We start from the raw sequence: 25,393 nt of genomic DNA, 5'->3' as shown, positions 1-25,393 counted from the left end.
GGGCCCCGGGTCCGGGTGAGGCCGCGGGCCCCTGGATCCGGGTGAGCCTGGGCCCCGGGTCCGGGTGAGGCCGCGGGCCCCTGGATCCGGGTGAGCCTGGGCCCCGGGTCCGGGTGAGGCCGCGGGCCCCTGGATCCGGGTGAGCCTGGGCCCCGGGTCCGGGTGAGGCCGCGGGCCCCTGGATCCGGGTGAGCCTGGGCCCCGGGTCCGGGTGAGGCCGCGGGCCCCTGGATCCGGGTGAGCCTGGCCCCGGGTCCGGGTGAGGCCGCGGGCCCCTGGATCCGGGTGAAGCCGTGCCCCTGGGTCCGGCCGAGACCAAACCAGAGGGAGTCGGACCTGCATTACCACCATTTGTCCACCATCCAGAGCTGAGGGGTCAGTGCCGACATGTACTCATAAGGAACTGGTGGACATTGATATTGGGTCTCAAAAGAACTGTTGGTCCAGAAAGAAACTCACTACAGACTGATTCATTTGCCTGTCAGCATAACTATTATTGCTCGTCGCACATTCAATTCTTATAAGTATATCTCCAGTGACACATGATTTCGCTCATCTAGGGGAAATGATGAACAACATGGACTGATGAACAAGAACAGAACCAGAAACAAGGAGGCACCGATCGGACTATCGGGCCTCAGAGGGAGGATAGGGGAGGGTGGGGGGAGAAGGGAGAGATCAACCAAAGGACTTGTGTGCATGCATAAGAGCCTAACCAATGGTTAAGTTCAACAGGGGGTTGGGGCATCCATGGGGAGGGGTGTGGGATGGGAATGGGGGGATGAGGACAAATATGTGACACCTTAATCAATAAAGAAATTTAAAAAAAGAAAAAGAAAAAAAGAAAAGAAACATCGATGAGAGAGAAACATCGATCAGCTGCCTCCTGCACACCCCCCACTGGGGATGTGCCCGCAACCAAGGTACGTGCCCTTGACCGGAATCGAACCTGGGACCTTTCAGTCCGCAGGCTGATGCTCTATCCACTGAGCCAAACTGGTTAGGGCGTATTTCTTTTTTTATTTTAATAAGTAATCTACTTGAATTTTAAAATAAAATCAAGTTACCGAAGAACCTATATGCATATATGTATAGCCCATGGACATAGACAAAAGCAAGGTGAAGGTCTGGGGTGGGGTGGAGGCTGGGTGGAGTGGGGACATGGGGAGAAAATAGGGGACATCTGTAATACTGTCGACAATAAAAAATAAACTTAATAATACGGAAGAGCTAATAATACAAAGCACCAGCCAGTCCTCTCTCCACTGCAAGAGGCAACAATTTAATAGGGGTTTAATATGCTAGTTGCTTCTGTATCTAAGTAACTTGCTATTTCTCAATTTCAGTTGTTAGTAATATATTACATATTGATTTTCTGCCTTTACAACCTTTCCCCTCTCTTCCCATGGTAGTTTTATGGTACCAGTTTTCAGATCAATCAATAAAGTGCTTGCATTATGTCAATAAGTACTTATTGTTTACTGCAGAGCCCAAGTAATGTTCTGTGATTACATTTTCTTTCTTGACCAGCTTGTGGATTTTTGTATTTTTGTTAATCCTCACCCGAAGATATTTTTTCCACTGATATTTTAGACAGTGGGAGTGGGGGAGATATAGAGAGAGAAACATTGATGTGAGAGAAACATCGATTGGTTGCCTCCCGCAAGTGCCCTGACCAGGGCCAGGGATTGAGCCTGCAACCATGCCCTTGACCATGATCAAACCCGGGACCCTTCAGTCTGTGGGCTGACACTCTGTTCACTGAGCAAAATCAGCTATGGCTTGTGCGGTTTTGTTTCCCCCCTGTGATTTCCATCTACTTTTGTTTCTTCCACCACATTCTCAATTTCTTTCCAACTTTCCATCACAACAGGTATCTTACCGAGTCTTCTTTTTAGCCTGAAATTCCTTGGAAACGTCAGTGCTCTGACCCAAATCTCTCCTTTTCTTTTTAAAAGATATGTTTTTATTGCCTTCAGAGAGGAAGGGAGAGGGATAGAAACATCAATGATGAATGAGAATCACTGATCGGCTGACTCCCGCACGCCCCCTACTGGGGATCGAGGCTGCAAACTGGGCATGTACCCTGACAGGGAACTGAACTGTGACCTCCTGGTTCATAGGTCCATGGTCATCCACTGAACCACACTGGCTGGGCTGAGTCTCATTTTTAAGTATACTCTTAGTTAATTGTCTAAAAAGATTATGAAATTTCTTACTTTCAGCTAACCTTTATTTCCCTCACACTTCTACTGTTAACAGGAATGTGTCAGGCAGGTTGTCTAAATTCTTTCAGTTGTTTTCCAGTTCTAAAATTTACATTTTACTTTTTTTTTTTTTTAAAGATTCCAGGATTGGCCTAACCGGTTTGGCTCAGTGGATAGAGCGTTGGCCTGCAGACTGAAAGGTCCCAGGTTCGATTCCAGTCAAGGGCATGTACCTTGGTTGTGGGCACATCCCCAGTAGGGGGCGTGCAGGAGGCATCTGATCAATGTTTCTATCTCTTTCCCTTCTTCTCTGTAAAAAACCAATAATATATATATATATATATATATATATATATATATATATATATATATATATATATATATATATATTTTAAAATTCCAGGACTGGTAAAATTCTCCATCTCTTCCTTGTGAACATATAGTTATTTCAATCTCTGATAACTCCCAACATCAGAATCATGCCCAGGTCTGTTTCTATTGTCTTTCTCTTCGTTTTCAGTAATTCAAATCCTCTAACATGCCTGATAATTTGACTAAATGCTGAGCATTGTGTACTAAAAATTAGACTCTGAATTCTACCTCCCAGAGGGTTTTTTCTCCTGGCAGGCAGATCACCTAATTCATGATGAGGCCTGTCTATTTCACTTGTAGCCTTACTTCAATATTGTGGCACTCTGGGGATCTCAAGCATAGTTATTTGCTTTGCCAGGCCTAGAACCCCGACCTCTGTCCCCCAGAATGACATGGCTGCAGAGATCTCTGCGTAGCTCCTTAACCTCCGTTACTATTTTTTGTTGTTAATCCTCACCCCAGGATATTTTTCCATTGATTTTTAGAGAGTGGGAGGGGGAGAGACAGAAACATTGATGTTAGACACATCAGCTGGTTACCTCTCACACTCACCCCAACCAGGGCTATGGATCAAGCCTGCAACTGAGGCACATGCCCTTGACCAGAATCAAATCTGGGACCCTTGTCTGCGGGCCCTTCAGTCCACTCAGCCAAACTGGCTAGGGCCCTCCATTATTACTTTCTGATGAACACCTTGGGTCTTGCATTGACAATGAGCAGGTTATGAGTTGGCAAATGCCTCAACAGGTTGTATGTAGATTTGGGAGCTAATACCCCACATGGAAATTTTACCCTCACACCCAGCTGTCTGGTCCAACCTCTGTAAACTCAGCCCAGGGGAGAACTGTCACTTTCTATGTCTGGTCCCCCACAAACTGGCAAATGTCAAGGAAAAAGCCAGGAAAATATGAAGTTTCACCTATGTGCTTTCCTTTTCTTGGGGATCCGACTGCCTCAAGTCTCATCAACATTGGTGGCCCCCTAATACTTTTCGCAAGTTGTTTTTATATATTTCGTCCAGTCTTTATAACTGGTCTGTGCCAAATTAGTCCAAAATGTGCTATTCTTCACAGCCAATTCTCAAAGTCTAGTCGCAACATATGTGATATCTATGAAAATATACTAATAGAGGTATTTAGTTCTCTTTTATTCCCTAAGTTCTCTCCTGGGACCGGTTTTTATCTTGTGGTCTCTTGTTGCAGGATTTTTAAAATGCCTGTGATCTTTGGGTGTATGTTTATAAAGACCAAAGCAGTTAGAAAGCATGTCAGTCAGATGTAGCTGACAGGCTGCCTCTGGGTTATCAGGCCAAGTTTGTCTGTAGGTCCTAGCTTGTATATCCTGGGCAGCAAATGCCAAGCTTCCGTGCATCTTCAGTGCTGAAACAAGCACTGCTGTATTCAAATGCCACCTTGTCTCCTACCCTTCTCATAACTGGAGTTGCAGCCGTGAGTCTCTCTAGAGTCCAGCAAGAGTAACTGGCTTCTTTCTCATGGGATCATCAGACAAGGGTTCTCTCCATCACCTTATTTCATTTTTTATACAGAAATGTATTGAAATCTAAACTGCCGTGAAACGATTGTTTCTTGTTATCATTAGTAGCAAGAGAAATAGTGCAATGACCTGAAGGCCATTTTCCATCCTGGCCGTGTGGACTTCCTGCTCTACCTAATCTCATCCTTGTATCTTGCTCTCATTTCATTTCTTCACCCTTTTCCTGCTCCCCAATTCGTATAATAGCTTCCCTTTCACACATTCAAAGTTGCAGTTTCCACTGAGGAATCAAATGCTTAGGACCCACCACTTCCCTGAGCCAAGCTAGGGTTATGTGTGGAAGAGGTTAAAAAAAAAAAAGGGAGACACACAAACGGATCAAAGACTTTTACGGAGGACTTCCGCACCCCATTTAAACAGCTCTGGTTATATGCTGGGGTATCCCCAGCCTTAGGTCATAAAGTTCAAGTTCTAAGGCATGTGCTGGAACACAAACCAAAGTAGGGTTAACATATCAAGTGACAACCTTTTAGGGAAGACATTAAGATAAGTGAAGAAACCATTAACAGGAAATTAATTTTATTTTTAAATCCAAGGAACCAGAACAAATAAGGAGACTTCTACCCATGGATGGCAAACTTAGATGGTGGCCAAGGTTGGGGGAAGAGGATGACAGCAACAGGGTGGGTAGGAACACGTCCAAACAGGTGAGGCCTCTTCACTCTGGTGCAGCCTCCATCAAATACCCGTTCTCTGGAGCAAGATACCCGTCGCCTCCCTCGGACTCCATGTACATGTCTCGGCCATCATTGCCCAGACCCTCCAGCCCGTTGTCCTGGCCACCCCCACCCCCACCTCGGGCTTCATCCCTGCCCCGCTCACTACCTCGCTCCCCCCGCTTGTGCTCGCGATCCCGGTCCCGGTCTCGGTCCCGGCGCCGATCCCGCTCACTCCGGTGGCTCCGACGTCGTTCCCGGTCACGATCCCGGCCCTTCTCCTCTGGACCATCAGGGCCATCTGGACCCAGCTCCCCAGGAGGCCCATCATCGGGAGGTGCATCACCAGCCTCAGAGGGCTCCGCCATGTCGCCACCTCCTCCACCACCACGCAGCTCTTCCTTGCGCTCCCTCTCCCGTCGTGCCCGCTCACGGCTTCGGCTGCTTCGCCTTTTCCGTTCCCGGTCCTTGTCCTTGCTCCGCTCCCTGGAGCGCCTCCGCTCATCCTTGTCGCGACTCCGTGAACGCCGCCGCCGGTCCCGAGAGCGGGAGCGCCGCCGTTCTCGCTCCTTGTCTCGCTCGCGGCTTCTCTCCCTGCGCTCCCGCTCGCGGTCCCGGTCCCGATCCCTGTGGGGAAGCGGGGATGGGCCCGGCCTGGATGAGGTGGGTAGAGATGTGTGTCAGAGCGCCCCCACGTAACCACCCCCCTTCCCAGGAAACCACCTGCCCAATCTTACCTCTCATCATAGCGGGAGGTATCATCGCGGCCAGAATGCCGGATATTCACGTCAGCCCCACCTCTTCTGGTACCACCAAGGCCACCTCCTGGAGGTGGGCAGAGGAACAGAGGGTCAGCCTGAGCACGGATGAAGGATCAGAAACAAGACGCATCAAAGAGCAAAGGGAAGGATACCATCTCTGTTGGTGTCTATGGGGCCAAGTCCCGTGAGGACATTTTGCTAGGCATTCTCTTAAAGTGACCAAGTGCAAGGAGAACCAAGATAGTGGCATAGGTAAATGCCAGTACTCACCACCTCCAACAACCACATCAAAATTACAACCAAAACACACAACAACCATCATTTAGAACCACCTGAAAGGTGGTTGAATGAGTCCTACAACTAGAGAAGTAAAGAAAGTACAATGAGACTGGTAGGAGGGGCGGAGGCACAGAACTAGCTGGTCCGATACCCACATGCGCCATTTTTAATTGAGAGGGCTCTCTCAGCTGCAGAGGCCCCCTGTGAGGAGCAAGGAGTTCAAGCCCCACACCGGACCCTCAGCCCACGGTTCCAGAGCTGGGAAAGTCCCCATAACTTCAGACTGTAAAAACCAGCAGGTATTGTGGCTGAGTGACATGGAAGCTGCTAGAAACCCAGGTGTTCCTCTTAAAGGGCCAGTGCACAAACTTATTCAAACGCAATCCCTCTGAGACCCAGCACCAGGGACATACGGGGAGGAACTGGATTATCTGGCATCACAGCAGGGGGTGATCCCAGGGGTCACTATTCATGTGCTGGGACCTCCCCATTGCAAAGCTGACTGGCAGCCACATCAGAGTTTCCATCAGCCTGGTTTACACTGTTCCCAATGCCCTCGGGATTTCCTGAGACCCTGCCAATCCAATTTGCAGCCCCATCAAAGCTGTTTGGGGGTGCAGCTGCTTTTCCATATGAATGGTCTGTCTGGGCTCAGGCTTCAAACTTTGAAACAAGCAGCTGGTATCAGCATGCCCCAAACCTATCAATAAAAGGCCTCACCTAGGCACTTCACAAGCCCCATATAAGTAGTAACCTTCTTCAGACCTCTCTGTAGCTCCTGCTGGATGGCCCCAGGCAGTGGCTGGTTGCACCCTCCAGGAGGCCCCACAGCAAATGCACCCAGCGGACAGCTTCAGACCACACGAGATTACATCTCTACACATCCACAAGCGACACACCCGAGGGGCAGACTCAGTGAGCACCAAAGCCCCACTGAAGCAAGTCCTGCTCCACATGGGTGTCTCCTGCACAGCTGCTCTTCCACTGTAGTAGCAGCTGGTCCTCACAACCAATTGGCCTGGAGGTCAATTCCTCCCAGTGATGCCAACAGCAATCCTTAGCACACAGCCCACACAGGGGCACACCTAGAGAGCCCAGCTCAGGTGACTGGAAAGGCTGAGCCACTGGGTCTACAGGACGCCTACCCTACAAGGCCACTCTACCAATTCCAGGAGACATAGCAGCTCTATGTTACAGAAACTGGAATAGTACTAGCATTTACCGATGTCACATAAACTGGCATTTACCTATGTCACGTCTCAGCTCTAATACACAGAAACAAACACAGGGAAGCATCCAAATTGCATAGACAAAGAAACATGCCACAAATGAAAGAAATGGAAGCAAGCAAACTACTGGATATCGAGTTCAAAACCATGGTTATAAAGTTACTCAAGGATCGTCATGAGACTTTCAAAAGCTTAATGAGAATGTCAAAGACATGAAAAAGAACCAGTCAGAAATTACGCATACATGCCCTAGCCAGTTTGGCTCAGTGGATGGAGCGTCGGCCTGCGGACTGAAGGGTCCCAGGTTCGATTCTGGTCAAGGGCATGTACCTTGGTTGTGGGCACATCCCCAGTAGGAGGTGTGCAGGAGGCAGCTGATCAATGCTTCTCTCTCATCAATGTTTCCAACTCTCTATCCCTCTCCCTTCCTCTCTGTAAAAAATCAATAAAATATATTTTTTAAAAAAGAAATTAAGCATACACTAACTGAAATAAAGAATAATTTATAGAGATTCAACAGAAGAGAGGATTCCAAGAATCAAACCAACAATCAATTTGGAATACGAGGCACACCCAATTAGAAGAGCAAAGAGAAAAAGAATCCAAAACCATGAAGATAGTGTAATGAGCCTCTGGGACAACTTTAAGTGTACCAATATTCACATTATGGGGGTGCCAGAAGGAAAAGAGCGAGAGCAACATATTGAAAACCTATTTGAAGAAATAATGACAGCATTGACCTATGGAACCAGGAAGTCACGGGTTCAACTCCAGGTCAGGGCACATGCCTGAGTTGCAGGCTTGATCCCCAGTAGGGGGCATGCAGGGACATCAAATCAATGATTCTCTTTCATCATTGATGTTTCTATCTTTCCCTCCCCCTCCCTTCCTCTCTGAAATATATAAAAATATATTTAAAAAAATAATGACAGAAGACTTCCCCTGGTGAAAGAAATAGACTTACAAGTACAAAGAGTCCCAAATAAGAGGAACCCAAAGAGGCCTACACCAAGACACATCATAATTAAAATGCCAAGGGTTAAGGACGAAGAGAATCTTAAAGGCATTAAGAGAAAAGCAGTTAAGGGAGAGCCCATACAACTATCAGCTAATTTCTCAATAGAAATTTGCAGGCCAGAGGGAATGGCAAGAAATATTCTAAGTGATGAATAGCAAGGACCTACAACCAAGATTACTCTACCCAGCAAAGCTATCATTCAGAATTGAAGGTCAGATAAAGGGCTTCACAGACAAGAAAAAACTAAAGGAGTTCATCACCACAAAACCAGTATTACATGAAATGTTGAAAGGTATTCTTTAAGAGGAAAAAGGAGATAAAAAATATGAACAACAAAATGGCAACAAATACATATCAACAATTGAATCTAAAAGTCAAAATATATGGAAAAAAAATCTAATGAACAAAATAAACTTGAATAAAATACATCAGAGGCATGGAAATATAGAACAGACTGATGCATCTCAGAGGGAAGAGAGGAGGGGGGACAGAAAGAGATTAGCCAAAGATTTTACATCATGCATATGTGAATTACTTATGGACAGACAATAGGGTGGTGAAGGCCTGGGGCGGGGCAGGAATCGGGTAGAGAGGGGCAATGGAGTAGTAAGAGGGGAGGGGCATCTGTAATACCCACAATAATAAAGACTTAAAGTGACCAAGCACTATGTGTGTGTGTGTATACATATACACACTATACATATTTGCAGGCCCAAAGGAGTGGCAAGAAATATTCAAAGTGACGAATAATAGCAAGAACCTACAACCAAGATTACTCTACTCAGTAAAGCTATCATTTAGAATTGAAGGTCAGATAAAGGACTTCACAGGCCTGGTGCATGAAAATTCATGCACTGGAGGGGGGCGCCCTCAGCCCAGCCTGCCCCCTCTCTCAGTCCGGGAGTTCTCAGGGGCAGGAGGCGACCCGGCGATCAGGGGTAGGCGACGCCCCATCACACCTCTGCTGCTGCCACTGCCGGCAGCTCAAGCCTCGGCTGGCCCTGGTTATCTGAGCCGCGGGTGGCCCCAGGCGGCTGGGCAGCTGCCATCCAAGGCTTGCCTGCTCCTCAGGCCGGCCCTGGGTGGCTTGGGGGCTGAGAGGGCTGGGGGTTCTGGGGGGTTCCGGAGGCAGATGCACGGGGTGGGCCTGGCCTTGCTGCAGGGCTGAGGGGACTGGGCGCCGCCATCTTTGAGGGTATGGCAATCAATTAGCATATTCCCTCCTTATTGGCTGTGGGCGTCGCCATCTTTGCAACAGCGTGAGGGTCAATTAGCATATTCCTTCTTTATTATATAGGGTATGTGTATATATATCTCCATCCTATATAATAAAAGCCTAATATGCTAAGTGTATGGTCATCCATTCAACCAATCAAAGCATAATATGCTAATGATATACTAAGGCCGATCAACCGCTTGCTATGACATGCACTGACCACCAGTGGGAAGACGCTCCAAATGGTAGGTTAGCTTGCTGCTGGGGTCCTGTTGATTGGGACTGAGTGAGATGGGCCAGACACGCCCTTGAGCTCTCCCGTGGTTCCGCTCAGGCTGGCCAACTTCCCGCATCCCTCCCCAGCCCCGATCACGCACCGGTGGGATCCTTTGGCCTGGCCTGCGCCCTCTTGCAATCCGGGACCCCTTGGGGGATGTCAGAAAGCTGGTTTTGGCCCAATCCGGCAGGCCAGGCCGAGGGACCCCACTGGTGCATGAATTCGTGCAACGGAGCCTCTAGTATATATATATTATTTTTGATTTTAGAGAGGAAGGGAGAGGGAGACAGAGAAGGAAACATCCTGAGAGAGAATCACTGACTGGCTGCCTCCTGCACACTCCCTACGGGGAATTGAGCCCGCAGCCCTGGCATGTGCCCTTGACCGGAATCGAACCTGGGACCCTTCAGTCCACAGGCTGACGCTCTATCCACTGAGCCACACCAGCTAAGGCAGTGACCAAGCCCTCTAGAGATTAGATGCCTTCCTCAAAGTGCTAGCTGGGAGTCACCTGTAATTAAGCTCCAAAACTCATGTTTTTAACCACTGGCAAACCCTCCCTTCAAGTCACCCACTGCCATCTAAACCTGAAGCTACAGCAATCTACTTGAAAACATGACCTTCCTCAAAGCCTCAGTGACTTCTCACTGCCGACAGCCCAAACTTCTAGTCAAGGGGCTACCTGTGCCTGCCTGCAAGATGAGCCCTACCCATATTCCCAACAAGGGCCCCCTCTTTACATTCGAAGCATTTCTTCTTCTTCTTTTTTTTTTTTTTTTGTTAATCCTGGCCCTAGGATATTTTTCCATTGATTTTTAGGGAGACTGAGAAAGACAAAGAGAAACAGATGTGAGAGAAACACATCGATTGGTTGCCTCCTGCATGAATCCCAACCAGGGCCCAGGCCAGGGAGAAGCCTGCAAACAAGGTATGTGCCCTTGACTGGAATTGAACCCGGGACCTTTTGGTCCGCATGCTGATGCTCTATCTACTGAGCCAAACTAGCTAGGGCAAGGCATTTTTTCAATTTCCTCATATTACCCGTCTCCTTCCTACTTGTTTTGGGGCTCATTCACCTTTTTTAAAAAATATATTTTTTATTGATTTTTTACGGAGAGGAAGGGAGAGGGGATAGTTAGAAACATCGATGAGAGAGAAACATCGATCAGCTGCCTCCTGCACACCCCCTACTAGGATGTGCCCGCAACCAAGGTACATGCCCTTGACCGGAATCGAACCTGGGACCCTTCAGTCCGCAGGCCGACGCTCTAACCACTGAGCCAAACCGGTTAGGGCTCATTCACCTCTTTTCCTGAAGTCTCCTCCTTGTCTCTTTGACTCCTACTCACCCATCAACACGTTAGTCCAAACATCACTTCCTCAGAAAGCTATCCCTGACCTTCCAGAATAAGGTGTTTTTCCACTCATAGACCATACACATTTTGTTCTCAGAACTTCAACTGCAATTTCAAATTTTCTATGTACACGTGAGTTGACTGACAACTGTGCCTCTCCTGGCAGCCTGTAACGCACCAGGAGAGCCAGGACCATGTCTGGCTTTGCTTGCTGTAACCAACATGTGGCACAGCATCCAGGACATAACGGCGCATGTGCAGTAGCCAACCAACTGACTGAACAACACCGAGGAGCAGCGGGTGGTCCTATTCTTCAGATGGGGAAACAAACTCAGATAAAGCCACTTGCCATGTTGACAAGGCAAGGAAGGTGCGGAGCTGGGGCGTGACTCCCAGCTAACTCCATGCACTCTCCTGTACCTCACTGCCTGGAAGAAAACTTGGGTGAAGCAGCCTGGAGCTCCACATGAGGAATGATTTAGTAGCAAGGGTGAAAAGGAAAGAGGCTGCTTAGCTGTCAGAGACATTCCAATAGAGACAAGCAACTGACCAGGCACCTGGTTCATCACAAGTATGGGCCGAATATGCTGGTGTTTTCCATGTTCAGGTCCAAACCTAGCAGTGGATCACATCATCAATTTGATGGGTTACAACCAGTACGTACGTACGTACATACATACATAAAACAGACTATAGTATAAAGTATTAGTATGCACTTCCCACAGAAAAGATAATTACTTCATAAAATTTGAGTTGTATGCATTTCTAAAAATATATATTTTTACTGATTTCAGATATGGAGAGGGAGAGAAAGATAGAAACATCAATGATAAAGGAGAATCACTGATTGGCTGCCTCCTGCACATTCTACACTGGGGATCAAGCCTGCAACCTGGGCATGTGCTCTGACCAGGAATCTAACCATGACCTGGTTCATAAGTCAACACTCAATCACTGAGCCTCGCTGGCTGGGCAGGTTGTATGCATTTTTACATATGTATACTGGGTCAGGATATACCAGGTATCACCATCAGAAAGTCTGAAAACGAAAAGATTCTGGGATTCCACAACAGAAAGTATCAGACTCTGAAGAACCCACTGCACCCAGAGAAACCAGAGAGCAAGTAAGACCCTGTCTAGTCTACCAAGTTCAGAGACTCAGCAGATGAGTGGTCTATCCAGCACAGGCAAGTCAAGAGTGAGGACAGCAGACTGGGAGGCAGGAATAAGAGCAGAGGGTAGCCCTAGCTGGTTTGGTTCAATGGATAGAGCGTCAGCCTGCGGACTGAGGGGTCCCAGGTTCGATTCCGGCCAAGGGCACATGCCCAGGTTGCGGGCTCGATCCCCAGTAGGGGGTGTGCAGGAGGCAGCCAATCAATGATTCTCTCTCATCATTTATGTTTCTATCTCTCCCTCTCCCTTCCTCTCTAAAATCAATAAAATATATTTTTTTAAAAAAAGAGCAGAGGGTACTGGACCCACTTGGGTTGTCTACCCAGGAAAGGCCATCTCCTCTGAGAGCTGTCACTCACTCTCGCAGGAATCCAGACGCTCAACAGACATGTTTGGATGGCAGACGCTCAGCCCCAGGGCCAGGCCCAACGCTGAGCCAATCAGAGCCACGTACCCGAGTGCAGAGATTCATTCAGGACTGGGTGTAGAGCAGGGAGCTGTGGGATACCACCCTGGGCCAGTTGTGGGGAGACACAGAAAAGACTAGTCTGTATGGACAGCGGACAAGGCAGAAGCAAGCTGCACAGATGCCAGAGGTAGTGCTTTCCCGCTTTAAGGTGTGACTACCAAGTCCTCCTGAGGGCCACTGGCATCACATGTCTCTGGGCTCCAAAAGATCCTCAGGATTCTATACTGACAGACCCCTTCAAATACACTTCTGGTAACTGCAAACAAACTGACCTTGACTGAGAGCGTGAATGACAATTAGAAACAGACAGTGAGGGGGACCGAATATAGGAAGCTGTGAGAGCAGGAGCTGTCTATGCATGTCTTGCTCTTGACTAGAGAAGCCTGGTACACAGCTGGCGATCAAGTAAGCATGTGCTGAATCAATGAATGGATGAGCAAGAGCAGAGAGTGAGAGGATGAGACGATGACATTTACAAGGCCCACCATATGCCACTTGTCAAGCTGGGCATCTGATACTGAGCTCAGTGAACTCTGAGATTACCATTTCCCAGGAAGAGAAAATTGAGACAGGAAGAGGGGAAAGCCACCAGCTAATCAAGGACAAACTGGCATTTGGTCCCAGACTAGCCTCTCCAGGCCAGTACTCCTGTTCCTACTCAGTAACCCAGAAAAAGAACACCAGCAATATGACGGTGATAAAAGAGGATGAACTGGAGAGAGGGAGGAGGATGTGAGCAGCCTCAGGGGAACAAGGAGAGGACGGGAAGACAGGAAGCAGAAGAGGGTACAGAAGAAAAAGGCGAGAAGGAAGCTGCCAAGCACACAACCTCCAGAGCCCAGCATGGGCAGAATGTGCTCACCTAGCCTCCGGGGCCTCCAGCCCTTCACGGTTCGGCCCCTCTCCACATCCACAAGGACCCTCCTGCCATCAATCTTCTTGCCGTCTGCGTGCTTGTAAGCGGCTGCAACAGATGTGGGGAGGGGGGAGGGGAGGAGTCCCCAGAGGGTCCTCTAGTCAGGACAGGGCCCAGCTCGGCAGCATCCCCATCCGTCCCCATCAAGGCACTCACACTCACACACACACGCCCACCAGCCAGCCAGGCAACTGACAGCCAGACCAACCCTCTCCCAAATCAGGGAGGGGCCTGCTCCATCTCAGCATCTGCTTCCTTATCACCCCCCAATCACCATTGGGGGGGCAAGACCACCCTCAACCGCCATCCCCCGGGCTTCCACGCCCTTTCTACTCCCAAATGACAGAGCAGCCCCCTCTTGCCAAGGTGGCCAAAGTCGCTGCAAAGAAACCGAAGGTTAACTTAAGGCTGGACTCTGCTGTGTGGAGGCCTCCTCCACAACCCCAGGCATGCACCCTAACACATCATGCCGGGGGAGGAGGCCCAGCCGGCCGCTCTGCACCCCAGTTCACACCGATTTTTTCCGTTTTATTTTTATTTTTTGTGTGGAGGGGTGGTGAGTGTGGAGGAACAGACATCAGAACAGAAAATGAACCAGAAGGGATGGGAGAATCTTTAGATGGCAGGGAGCAGAAGCGCAGGTTATGGTGCTCCCGAGGGCCTGGAGGGGCCTGGAGGGGCCCCGTACAGCAGGCAGGGGAGAGGGAAAGTGGAGGGAGGCATGGGAGACGTGCGGTGCTACTGAACATTCCTGCCTTACCTGAGACGACTGACTCTGCCACCCAACCCCAGGCCCCACCCCATCTCTCCCTCCACACCCCCAGGGCAACACAGGCTGGGTAGGCAACCCCAGCCTGAGCCTCTCAGGAAGGATGGGGAGTAGAGGGGGAGATGCAGGGAGGCATGATCCCGCTCCTGGGCAGGGCACAGCAAAGGGCAGGCCTGGTCCCCTGGCCTGTCTTACACAGGGCTGTAGGGAAGGCCAAAAAAGTCCCTTTCCCACCCCCAGCCCTGGCCTAGGGGGTCAATCCTCAACCAACCACAATACCCTGCCCCGCCCCAGCCCGCTTCCCCCCAAATAACAACCAGAGGAAGAGAAAAAGGTGCCATTTACCGATGCCGGCCTTGCGGGTGTCCAAACCGAGCGGGATGGGGGGGGCCCGGCAACTCCTGGGGGCCTGGCGAGGAGGCGGGCTTCCCGGGGGGGGACACGGGACTGCTTACCTGGAGCCCCCAAGCTTACCTGAGCAAGCGCAACGACCCCACCCCCACCACCACAGGGTCAGCTAAAGCTACAGGGCAGGGAAATAGGGGATTTTGGGGAACCACGGAGAGGGAGAACCACATCTCCTGCACCACCTGGCAACAGGCAGAGGAAGTGGTGGACCCCAAAAAACCTTAGGGAGGCCTTGAAAGGAGGGGAGACAAGAATTTACATCAAGTCTGGGAGCTGGGAAGCCTGGGGCCTGTATCTTGCTTAAATTTACAAAGAAGGCTGGGAGGCCTTGGCAAACCTGCCCACCCTCACCTTTCCCCGTGAAGTCCATGCTACCTAGGCACACGGCCCTCCCCCTCGCAGCACATGGAACGATTTTTCCATCTCGAACTCAACACTCCCTCCCACCACCTGCTTCAGCCCAAAGGCTGGCACACAAGGGGGCAGGCTCGGGGTCCAGGAGATGGGAGTGCTGCCCATGATCTGAGGAGGGGCCAACTTGACCCCTGGGTAGAGGAGGGTAGTCAGGGAAGGAATTTAAAGGACCAGGAACAGTCAAGCAAAGGAACCCTGCTCTAGTTCAGTGTCCCAAACCCCAGAAGAGGCCCAACCCCAGAATAACAGCAAAGGAAACATGTGACGTGTGTACTTCTAGGCTTCTCTCTCTCCCTCTCTTAGGTCTCTAGATAGTGGAGGGTCTGAAGTAAAATCTACAGCACCATCAGCTGTTTGCAGCCTGTCACTTGATCCCTCCCACACCCCAATCCCTAATTCCATGCACTCTGGAGAACAAGTGGGCACCACAGCCCCTCGAGAGGCCTCAACCATGAGAAGGCAGACAGGAATGGGGCAGAGCACCCCAAATCTAGCAACCAAAAAGTTTCTCCAGGGCCACCAGTGACAGCCCGCAGAAGGCACAGGGGCAGGGAGCGAAGGGTTGAAGGGTTCCACAGGGAGCCCTGTCCCCAAGCATCCCCTCGTCAGTATTCTCGCCACCTTGCCGCTGACATCATGAAGCCAGGTAAGTCAGTGGTTGGATGGAACCCAACCGGAGAGGCCAGCTGCCTTTCCCATCAGGGTTCATCCTCCCCCTCCTGGGATCAGCAAGATTATCGGAGAGCATATGGATCGGGGTCAGGAGGGACAAAAGGGCACCCAAACAAGGAAAAGGTTCTGGGTGCAGGGAGTCTGAGGGGGTAACTAGGGATGGGAGAAGGGAGGCCTCGCTGCTCCTAAGCTGCCTGGCTAAGCTGGGCTGGTGTGCGGTGCTGAGTGATCTTACCCATGATACAAACCCTTATACCAACCATACACTGAGGTGTTGTAAGGGGAGCGTAAGCATCAGCTGCAAGCCAGCTGCGTGGTGGCTGCAGTGACAATAAGAACAGTCAATTAATATGGCGGCCCCTGGACACGCCGCAGCCATGCCCGCCCCCACCCACCCATCCCTGCCCATGTGGACGCTGCTGTAGCCTCATAGGGGGCTTTGGACTTGTGGGGGCAGGCGCTGAACATGCCTACCAGCCCGCTGCCCGCTGAGAAACAGGGTGGGGGGCCAAGGGTGGGGAGGCGGAAGGTCGGGTAGCCTAGCCCCCGCTCTGCTGGAGGGAAGAGAAGGCTGGTTCAAAGGCCAGTCCTCATTCCAACCTGGCTGCCCCCAACTCCGGTGGGGGGAATGGGGAGAGGCTTCCCGAAAATCCGACCCCTCCACCCACCTTCAGCTGGCTCCAACCCCCACCCAGTTCCCTCCTTGCCCGAGGTTCAACGTGTGACACTTACCTCCCCAGGTTCACACACACACACACACACACACACATACACACATTGTGGGGGATTTTTTTTTTTTAAACACATACATGTATAAAAAAAAGATATATTAGAAAACAGAGGGAGGAGGAGAAAGGACATTGCTAATGTCAGGTTTGGCAGGATGGGAGGTGGGAACAGACAACGGGAAGGGACTGGGGCAGCAAAGAGAGGGTCAGAGGGCCGGGCTCAGGTGGGAGGTACTCACAGTGCATATCTCGTTCATGTTCGTACTCGATGAAGGCATAGCCTCGGGGCTTTCCTGACCGCTTACTGTAGACCATGTGTATCTGGAAGAGGGGTGGCGGGGGCAGAGGTTATCTCTGGCACAGGGAAATCTCATCCCATCAATCACACAGCCTGAGTGATGCCCAAGACAGGTGCCTCAGACCATCTGTCTTTCAAGATCCCAGAGTGTCTGACACTCTTAACGGTAATGGGCTAAGCAGTTTATGTGCAGGATGACCTCAAACCCTCCCTACTGCCCAGAATATTTAAGTGACGTTGAAATTAAATGAGGAAATTTCAGGGAAATAGAAAGCCTTGCTCTGAAACAGGAGTCAGCATACATTTCTATAAAGAGCCAGACAGCAGGTATTTCTGGCCCTGAGAGCCACACAGTCTCTGTTGCAATGACCCAACTCTGCCTTACAGCAGCAGCAGCCACCGACGACAGTAAACCAATGGGCCTGACTGAACACCAACAAACATTATTTGCAAACAGTAAGTTTGTAGTCCCCCTCCCGCCCCCCGCTCGAAATCAACAAGGAGTCATCATTTCTTAAAATGTGCTTCGGCTACCAAAGTCAGTGGTGTGGAAGGAGGTGCCATGTCCTCAGGATTGGGAGCCAGCCTTCTCCCTCCCTCCACATTCCCCAGTCCACTCACTCTTTTGATGGGTCCATATACTTCAAATTCCCTCCGGAGCTTGGATTCTGTTGTGTCATAGTTCTACAAGGAGAGGGATGCAGGGTTAAGTGGGAGAAGCGAGCCGTCTCAAAGCTGACCCCTTAGAGCATTCCTGGGACCCAGCCTTTTGCCGGTCCCACCCCCAGCTCCCAGCAGCCCGGATTCTAGACTCCTGTGGGGCTCCAGGACTTGGGACTCACCACTCTAGCCACAAAGAGAGTCTTGAAGGCATCACCCTGAGCATTGGGATCATTGTGAGGGTCCCCTGTACGAGAAGATAAGTTGTAAGTAGAAGATACCAAGTCTCTCATGTAGCAACTCAGAGACAGACAGATGGACAGAGGCCATTACGGAAAACTGCTGGTGACCTGGAGACCTTGGCATGTCCCTCGAGTCCTGGTTTCCCTGAAGCACGGCAGCCTTTACCAAGTGGCTGATTTAAGCTGATGTGGGGAGGGGAAAAGGGGGACTTCAAGCTACTTGTAACATGATGGGGGCCAGCCTGCCATTTAGACCTACAAATCCTAAGGCCCTGTCTCTCTCAGCTGTAACTAAACCTGATTGGGCATCTCGGAAGAGGCAGCCTGAGAGCCCTGGAGGAGCTGAGCGTTCCCTCACCAGTAGGGCCACACTGCCCTCCACTGGCACAGCCCGAAACTGCAGCCCGAAGGGAAACCTGAGATCAAGCAACCCTCTGTTTGGCTGAGAGTGGGAGTTTTAGGAACATGCAAGCCTCAGGGAAGAACCCAGGGCGGCTATTGGAGCTCACAAGAGGCTAATCTGATTCTTTCTTCCGCAAGGCCACTGAGGAACAACTATCTCCACAGACAAGAGCCAGAATCTATTACAAAATCAATGGCATAGGCGATTCTGACGGGTCAAGCCTGGGAAGAAGTCCTTTTCACCAGGTATGGTGGCCCCAGCACACACAATGGCCACTGACTCCTGCCAAGGCCCCACATCACCCTGCCCATTGCACAGAGGAGGCGGTTCTTCTAGCACACAGTGCTACTAACAGGACTTGCCACATTCTGGGAGAATATGAGAAAAGGAATATTAATGCTAAATGCATAATATGGGACACTGTGCTAGACAGCTGAGGATTATTTATCATTTGCAAATAGAAACAAAACTAAGCCCTGAGGCATGTCAGAGCAGGAGTAGCAGAGACCACGCCTGACTCTGCATCCTAACCTGACTTCACAGGCCAGGTGTTCTAACCAGCAGGCCCCCATGCTGAACCCCGGGCACCAGCTTCTCAGGAAGGCAGTTTGGGTGTTACAAGCCAGAAAAGTCAAAGATCTGTTTCCTGTGAGAGGGGAACACAAACTAAGTTCCAGAGGACTTTAGAAAATTTCTTTCTTTTTTTTATTGATCTTTTTAGAGAGAGGGGGAAATGGAGAAACATTGATTGGCTGCCTCCTGCACACCCCCCAACTGGGGTTCAAGTCCATAGATATACCACTTTAGTCTCTAATAAGGACTTTTTAAAAAACTATAACCAGCCCTAGATGGTTTGGCTCAGTGGATGGAGCACAGGCCTGTGGACTGAAGGGTCCGGGGTTTGATTCTGGTCTGGGCACATGCCTGGGTTGCAGGGTCGATCCCCAGTGTGGGGTGTGCAGGAGGCAGCCAATCAATGATTCTCTCTCATCACTGATGTTTCTATCTCTCTCTCCCTCTCCCCTCGTCTCTGAAATCAATAAAAGTATATTTTTAAACAAAAAACTGGATAGCAACAACTGATGTCTTGCAAAATTGGATGGCCATGTCCCATGGAAGAAAACACCCAAAAACGACCAGGTTGGTGAGAAGGGGAAATCCTGACTGTGGTTTGGACCCTGAGTCCGCGATGCCTTTGAGGCTCAGCGAGAAGGCAGCTGCAGTGAAAGTCAGGGCTGAGAGTCAGGTAGACGCCTAGGTCTTTAGAGGTCAGACATGTGCATAAGCACCCTGAGGATCCCCCAGGGAAGAAGGCTGGAGTGAAGTGGTCACCAAAGCCTCACAAGCAGGAGGGACTCGCTGCCACAAAGGGCCATCCGAAGTTGTGAAATCTGGTAAACGGCTACTCTCCCCAATGCTCCCATTCCAGTACCTGGAAGGGCTGGAACATCCAGCCCAAGGGTTAGGGAGCTCAGGTGGAGCCAGGACTATGTCACTAGTCAGGACCTCACTGCCTCAGCCTGTGAGACCCAGCTGGACTGTGGCAACCCCTCCAATGCGCAGCCCGAGGTACCCGCGCTCTGCCTTCCTGCCAGCCCTTACTCCACACTCTCCCGCTTAAGTGACCAAAGTAAACAGTGCCTGACAAACAGTGGGGGCTCAGAAGTGAACTAACAACCCTACTTCCCCCAAACAGGCTCTTAGGGTTGACCTTGGAGAGAGAAACACACGAGGGTTTGAAGAAGAGATGTGGGAGAAGGAGAGAGACTTACACATTTTTAGCTCTGTCTCCACTTCCTGCTGTCGCCGCTCAATCTTTTCTCGTCTCTGTCAGGAGAAAGGTGGACAATTAGATGCAGACAAAAGTGCCCTAATGTCAAGGACTACCTGGAGAAAGGGACAACAAAGACTCGGGGCCAGGAGGCAAAAATTACATACCTTCCTCTCCATGCGCTCCTCCCGAGTTTCTGCTCGTGTGGGGGGAGGGGCATCTCGAGGGTCCTGGGAACAAGAAGAGAGGTGACAGGGTGGGAGGGACTAAGGGAAACGGCAAAGAAATACTAAGCATGTCGGCCATGCGTTCCCCCCACACATACAAGCAAGCAAACAAGGACAGTTCGCAGGCCAATGAGGGCAGGGGAGCGGCATCACTATCGACGGACTGTTCCTGTCTGTGTTAAGAGGAGTACAGAAATCGGAAGTAGTGTTCATACGACAATAAAAAATTCTCAGCTTCTATTTTGGAGTCTCTTCTTTTATTTACTTATTTGTTTTGGGGGAGAAGGAAGGCATCGATTTGCTGTTCCACCCATCCCACATTCATTGGTTGATTTCTGTATGTGCCCTGACCAGGGATGGAACGCGAAACCCTGGCACATCAGAAGATGCTCCAACTGAGCTAACCAGCCAGGGCTATATTCCTTCTTTTAAAATGCTAGAAGACAATGCTTCTGTATTTATCAAAAGCATCAATCTGCAATGGATCTGTCCTTCATCACAGACTGGAATTGGGACCAAGCCTGAAGCCAAAGGACCCGACAGCGCAGAGGCTCAGAAGCAGACAACTGCACACCCCCTGGGGGCCAGGCAGGTCTCACCAACCCCTCAATTAAATAGTAACGGGCGCATAACCACATCATCAAAGGGTGCCACTGGACTGTATCCATTAAGTTGGTTTAACTGGCTAATAACATTCCCCGTGTCCGGTTCACTGAGGGTGGCAAATCCTACTATAGAACCAATCTTCTGTTATCTCTGCTAACAAGCTTTGCAACTTTCTCTGCCTCCAGCTGCCCTTTCCCCCTCCTTGCCAGAACTTTCCTCTTCCAACTTCTGGCTTCGTGCCACCATTGCTCAGGTGTGCTCTGATGCACCTTATGAGTGGATGTTGTTACCCCAATTTTACAAAAGAAACAGACCCAGGAATCTAGGCTGTGTATTCGTGTTTATCCTGAAGGTGCAGAGCGGCAAGTCTCAAGCCCATGGTCTTAAGCACTCTATGACATGGCGCTAACCCTTCATGAACCTCTTACTGTAAAAAATGGTAAAAATAAACACTGATACTTGCTGACTGCCAAGCCTTGTAACACACATTTTGCAGTTAACTGCCCATCAATATTCTGAAAAAAAAAAATAATAATAATAACCCTTTGCTAAAAATGAAGAAAACACACTAAGAGGATACATCACTTGCCCAATGTCACACAGCTGACAAACGGTGTGTGGGTGCCAAGGACCACCTGACTCCAAAGCTTGAATATTCAACTGCCAGTTACTGATTTTCACAAAACCCTACAAGGGGTATATTATCAACCCCATTAAGACAAGGAAATTGGCCCAGCCAGTGTGGCTCAGTGGTTGAGCATTGACCTTTGAACCAGGAGGGCAAAATTCAATTCCTGGTCAGGGCACAAGCCCAGGTTGCGGGCTCAATCGTAAGTAGGGGGCATGCAGGAGACAGCCGACCAATGATTCTCTCTCATCATTGATGTTTCTCTCTCTCTCCCTTCCTCTCTGCAATCCATAAAAAATTGAGTATCGGAAAGAATAAGTCCACACAGCTAGAAAATGGCCAGAGACTGGGCTCCCAAATCCAGGACCCCCACCCCAACGCCCAGAACCCAAACCACTCAAGTCTGCTCAGGGAACTCACCTCAAATTCTCGGATGTAGGGCGCAATGCCACAGTAAGGTTGATTGTGGTGTTTTTCATGTGGCAGTTTCTCCAGGGGTGGCAGGTATGGGATGGGGTCCCGGGGGGCAAAGAGGGCCAAAAGGTTGGGCGGCAGGAACTGAGTCATCTTGCCAAGTCTGACAGCAAAAGTGAACCGGCCTTAGGTTAGGTTGGGCCCTGAGAGATGAAGCCCCGACAATTCCTTCACTCCCAAGAACAGAGGGACGTAGGGGCAAGTTCTCGGTATTAAAATCGCTTCTGTCAGGGCACAGAGCGATCCTATGTCACAGAGAAAAGGGATAAATAGAAACGAGAAAGCAAGTTCTTGGAAGAGGGCTGTGTGAGGGTGCAGCAGGCCCGTGAGGGAAACAAAAACTGAAAAGGGGTTTCTAAGCAGTTAAGTCTCAGAGTCCCCGCGCAAGGAGCTGTGGGGCTGAGCGGTTTCCTGGGGCCTATGGAGGAAGTCAAGGAAACTGAGGAGGGATGCAGAGCAGTGGCGGCCGGTGGTCCCGTACCTCAGAGAACAGGGCAAGGATCGCAGCAAGTCTCCGATAACCGGGGAGGGTCGTCATTAGCTAAACCCTCAAGCCGGGGCTTGTGGGTAATACATCTAAGCCCCCCACAGGCGAAAGGAATTATGGGTAAGGGTCCAGGACACCGCGGAGACCGAGAAGAAAAAAGGCAACACACCGCAAGGGCCTGTGGGAAAGGGGCCGCGGGAGGGCTGTGGGAAGAGAGCCTAAGTGCCCAGAGGACTCTGGGTAAGGGGTGCAGAAAGGTGCGTTGGCGGGGGAGGAGGCCCGGCCGCGGGGAAAGGACCCAGACCCACCGCAGGGACTTTTGGGTAGCAGCCCCGCACCCGGTAAGGCCACTCAGTCACACTCACCCGCCGCGCGGCGCCCTCCTCGACCTGGCGACGGTCCGGGGGCTCGCGGCGGCCCCTCAGCAATAGGGACTATTGCTCCGGCTTCGACTCCAGCGGCGTCCGCGTCCGACTGCCTCCGTCGCCCGCCAAGCGCGCGCACCAGGCCGCTGCTGAGGAGCCCGCGCGGCCTCGGCTCGCGACAGGCGCAAGATGTGGAACCGGTCTTGAATCCCTCCGCCGCCGCACTGCGCACGCGCCGCTCCAGTCGCGAACGACCCACACACCAGGATCCGGCTCCGCTGCGGGCACTGCGCAAGCGCGAGGTCTCGGCCCCGCCTTCGGGCACCTTAAACTCCCTCGCCGCGGCAGGCTAGAGCTCGCAGTGCGCACGCGCGACCGCACCGAGCAGTAGCTCCTGCACCTAGAGATTTGGACTCCAACCGCTTCTCTCCGCGAGACTCTTCTCGATGCCCCGCCCCTTTCCCTAACACACTTCCCGGATCTTGCGCGCATGCGGCCGTCAGTGTACTTTGATGTACCCCTCCGCCTTCTGACAAAGAGTCCCTGTGTGAATAGTGTGGTAATTTGGACGTCTCCTCTATTAAATCAGTAACTGTTCCCTGAGCGCCTAATGTATGCTAGGCACTGTTTGGCCTCTAGGAAGATAGCACGTGACTAAAGGAAACTCTCTTTCTTGGAGCTTACATTGTATGAGGGGGGACAATAAAAGTGTTTAAAAGAATAAATATAATTTCTGATAGCGGCCTGCGCGATAAAAACAGAACAGAGTAAGGGGATGGGCAGTGAGAGCCGATCTGTTTTAGAAAGGGTTAATGGAAGGTTTTTCTGAAGAAGTGACGTTTGAGCCAAGGCCCTAGGGGAGGGAGATGTGCGCGGGGTTAACAGCAAGTGCAAAGGCCCTGATTCAGGACGCGGGGGGCGGGGGCAGGAATCCCGCTGTTGACCATGAGGTCCGAGAGCTGGCAGCCATGTCTCTTAGAACACTGGAGATCTGTAAAGAGTTAAATATTGTATTTAAACATTTTGGATAGATTGAATTGCTTGTTTAAAAAATTTAAATGACTAATTTCATATTTCAAGAAACATGTAATATAAGAGCACATACTGTAAAAATATTTTTAATATATTTTATTGATTTTAGAGAAGAAGGAAGAGGGAGAGAGAGATAGAAACATCAATGATGCCCTGACCGGTTTGGCTCAGTGGATAGAGCGTCGGCCTGCGGACTGAAGGGTCCCAGGTTCGATTCCGGTCAAGGGCATGTACCTTGGTTGCGGGCACATCCCCAGTAGGAGGTGTGCAGGAGGCAGCTGATTGATGTTTCTCTCTCATCGATGTTTCTAACTCTCTCTCCCTTCCTCTCTGTAAAAAATCAATAAAATATATATTTTTTTAAAAATAAACATGAATGATGAGAGAGAATCATTGATCGGCTTCCTCCTGCACGCTCCCCACTGGGGACCGAGCCCGAAACTCAGGCATGTGCCCCTGGCCGGAATTGAACCCGGGACCCTTCAGTCCACAGGCTGAAGCTCTATCCACGGAGCCAAACCGGTTTTGGCTGTAAAAAATATTTTGACAGCCCTGACCAGGTAGCTGGGTTAGAGCATATTGGGGATACACTAAGGTTGTGTTCAATTTCCAGTCAGGGCACATTCATGAATCAACCAATGAATACATAAATAAGTGGAACAACAAATCAATGTTCCTCTCTCCTTTTGTCCCTCTCTTTCTAAAAATCAATGAACAAAACAATTTAATTTAAAAAATATTTTTACCTTGGCCGGTGTGGTTCAGTTGGTTGGGTGTTGTCCAGACACCAAAAGGTTGCCAGTTTGATTCCCAATCAGGGCACACGCCCAGGTTTTGGTTTCAATCTGGGTGTGGGGTGTACAGGAGGCAGCCGATCAATGTATCACTCTCGTATCCATGTTTCTCTCTCTTCCTCTCCTTTCCTCTCTCTCTAAAAATCAATAAATAAAAGGGGGAAAAGAAAAAGGAGAAAATTTTTTGACGTTTGCTTTACTTGCGTATGTATGTGGGAACTCTGCACTATTTTTTGGAGCTTTTCTGTGATTCTAAAATTATGTCAAAATGAAAAATTTAAAGAAAATAAAGCTAACCCTACCGTAATAATATTCATAGCCATGGAAGTGATCTTTTAAAAATGTAAATTAGGCATGTTTCTCATCTAGCATGTATCTTCTAAGAGTAAGGATTTGCTCCTACATAACCACAAAATTATTTTCACCCCTAGGAAAGTTTACCCAACTCTTACTCAGATTTTCCCAATTGACCCAAGAATATTTTGTTTCAATTCAAACCAGGAGCCAAGCAAGATTCACACACTGTGTTTGGTTGTTATGTCTCCTTAGTCTGTTTTAGTATAGAATGCACACACACACACACACACACACACACACACACACACACACTTCCCCCCATTAGGTTGTTGTTTTTCCCAGAGTTCAGAGCAGCTCCCAGTAGAATGTCCCACGTTGTAGGTTTGTCTGATTGTTTCCTCCTGCTGTTCAGTTTGTTCCATGACCCCTATTCTGCCTGTAAAACGGACATTGAGTCTGAAGGTTTGGATAGGCTGAAGTTAAGAATTTGGGGCAAGGACGTTTTCCTGGCGATACCATGAAATTCCTATTGAATCACATCTGGAGGTGCGTGATGTCAGATGGCCCCACCGTGAGGACGCTGAGCGTGGTCACCTGGTCAAGGACCGAAGGGCAGATCTCTCCTTGTAAAGGTGC

The 25,393-nt window shown here is 50.1% G+C and overlaps 1 protein-coding gene across 1 annotated transcript; it reads right to left on the bottom strand.

The window, feature by feature from the left end:
- Positions 1-4,635: 4,635 nt before the first annotated feature.
- On the bottom strand, positions 4,636-22,865 carry SNRNP70 (small nuclear ribonucleoprotein U1 subunit 70). The gene is made up of 10 exons (XM_079800223.1): positions 22,635-22,865; positions 21,729-21,885; positions 20,015-20,077; positions 19,849-19,903; positions 17,614-17,678; positions 17,393-17,455; positions 16,713-16,794; positions 13,429-13,530; positions 5,527-5,614; positions 4,636-5,443 (listed from the first exon to the last, which is right to left on the bottom strand). Exons 2-10 carry the CDS (start codon positions 21,873-21,875, stop codon positions 4,792-4,794), a joined length of 1,317 nt encoding a protein of 438 aa, XP_079656349.1. The 5' UTR covers positions 21,876-21,885; positions 22,635-22,865; the 3' UTR covers positions 4,636-4,791.
- Positions 22,866-25,393: the final 2,528 nt, after the last annotated feature.

This window comes from Cnephaeus nilssonii (genome assembly GCF_951640355.1).
Source record: "Cnephaeus nilssonii genome assembly, chromosome: 20".
In the NCBI taxonomy this organism is placed as follows: Eukaryota; Metazoa; Chordata; class Mammalia; order Chiroptera; family Vespertilionidae; genus Cnephaeus; species Cnephaeus nilssonii.
The sequence above is the reverse complement of the archived record's forward strand: the minus strand, read 5'-3'. Positions and strand labels throughout refer to the sequence as shown.

Excerpts from the sequence above, each read along its gene's own strand:
- SNRNP70 (XM_079800223.1), bottom strand. The coding sequence starts at position 21,875 with ATGACTCAGTTCCTGCCGCCCAACCTTTTGGCCCTCTTTGCCCCCCGG. Across the intron at positions 20,078-21,728 it reads CCTACATCCGAGAATTTGAG|GACCCTCGAGATGCCCCTCC; the intron begins GTGAGTTCCCTG and ends TCTTGTTCCCAG. Across the intron at positions 5,615-13,428 it reads CTGGAGGCCCCGGAGGCTAG|GAGGTGGCCTTGGTGGTACC; the intron begins GTGAGCACATTC and ends GCCCACCTCCAG.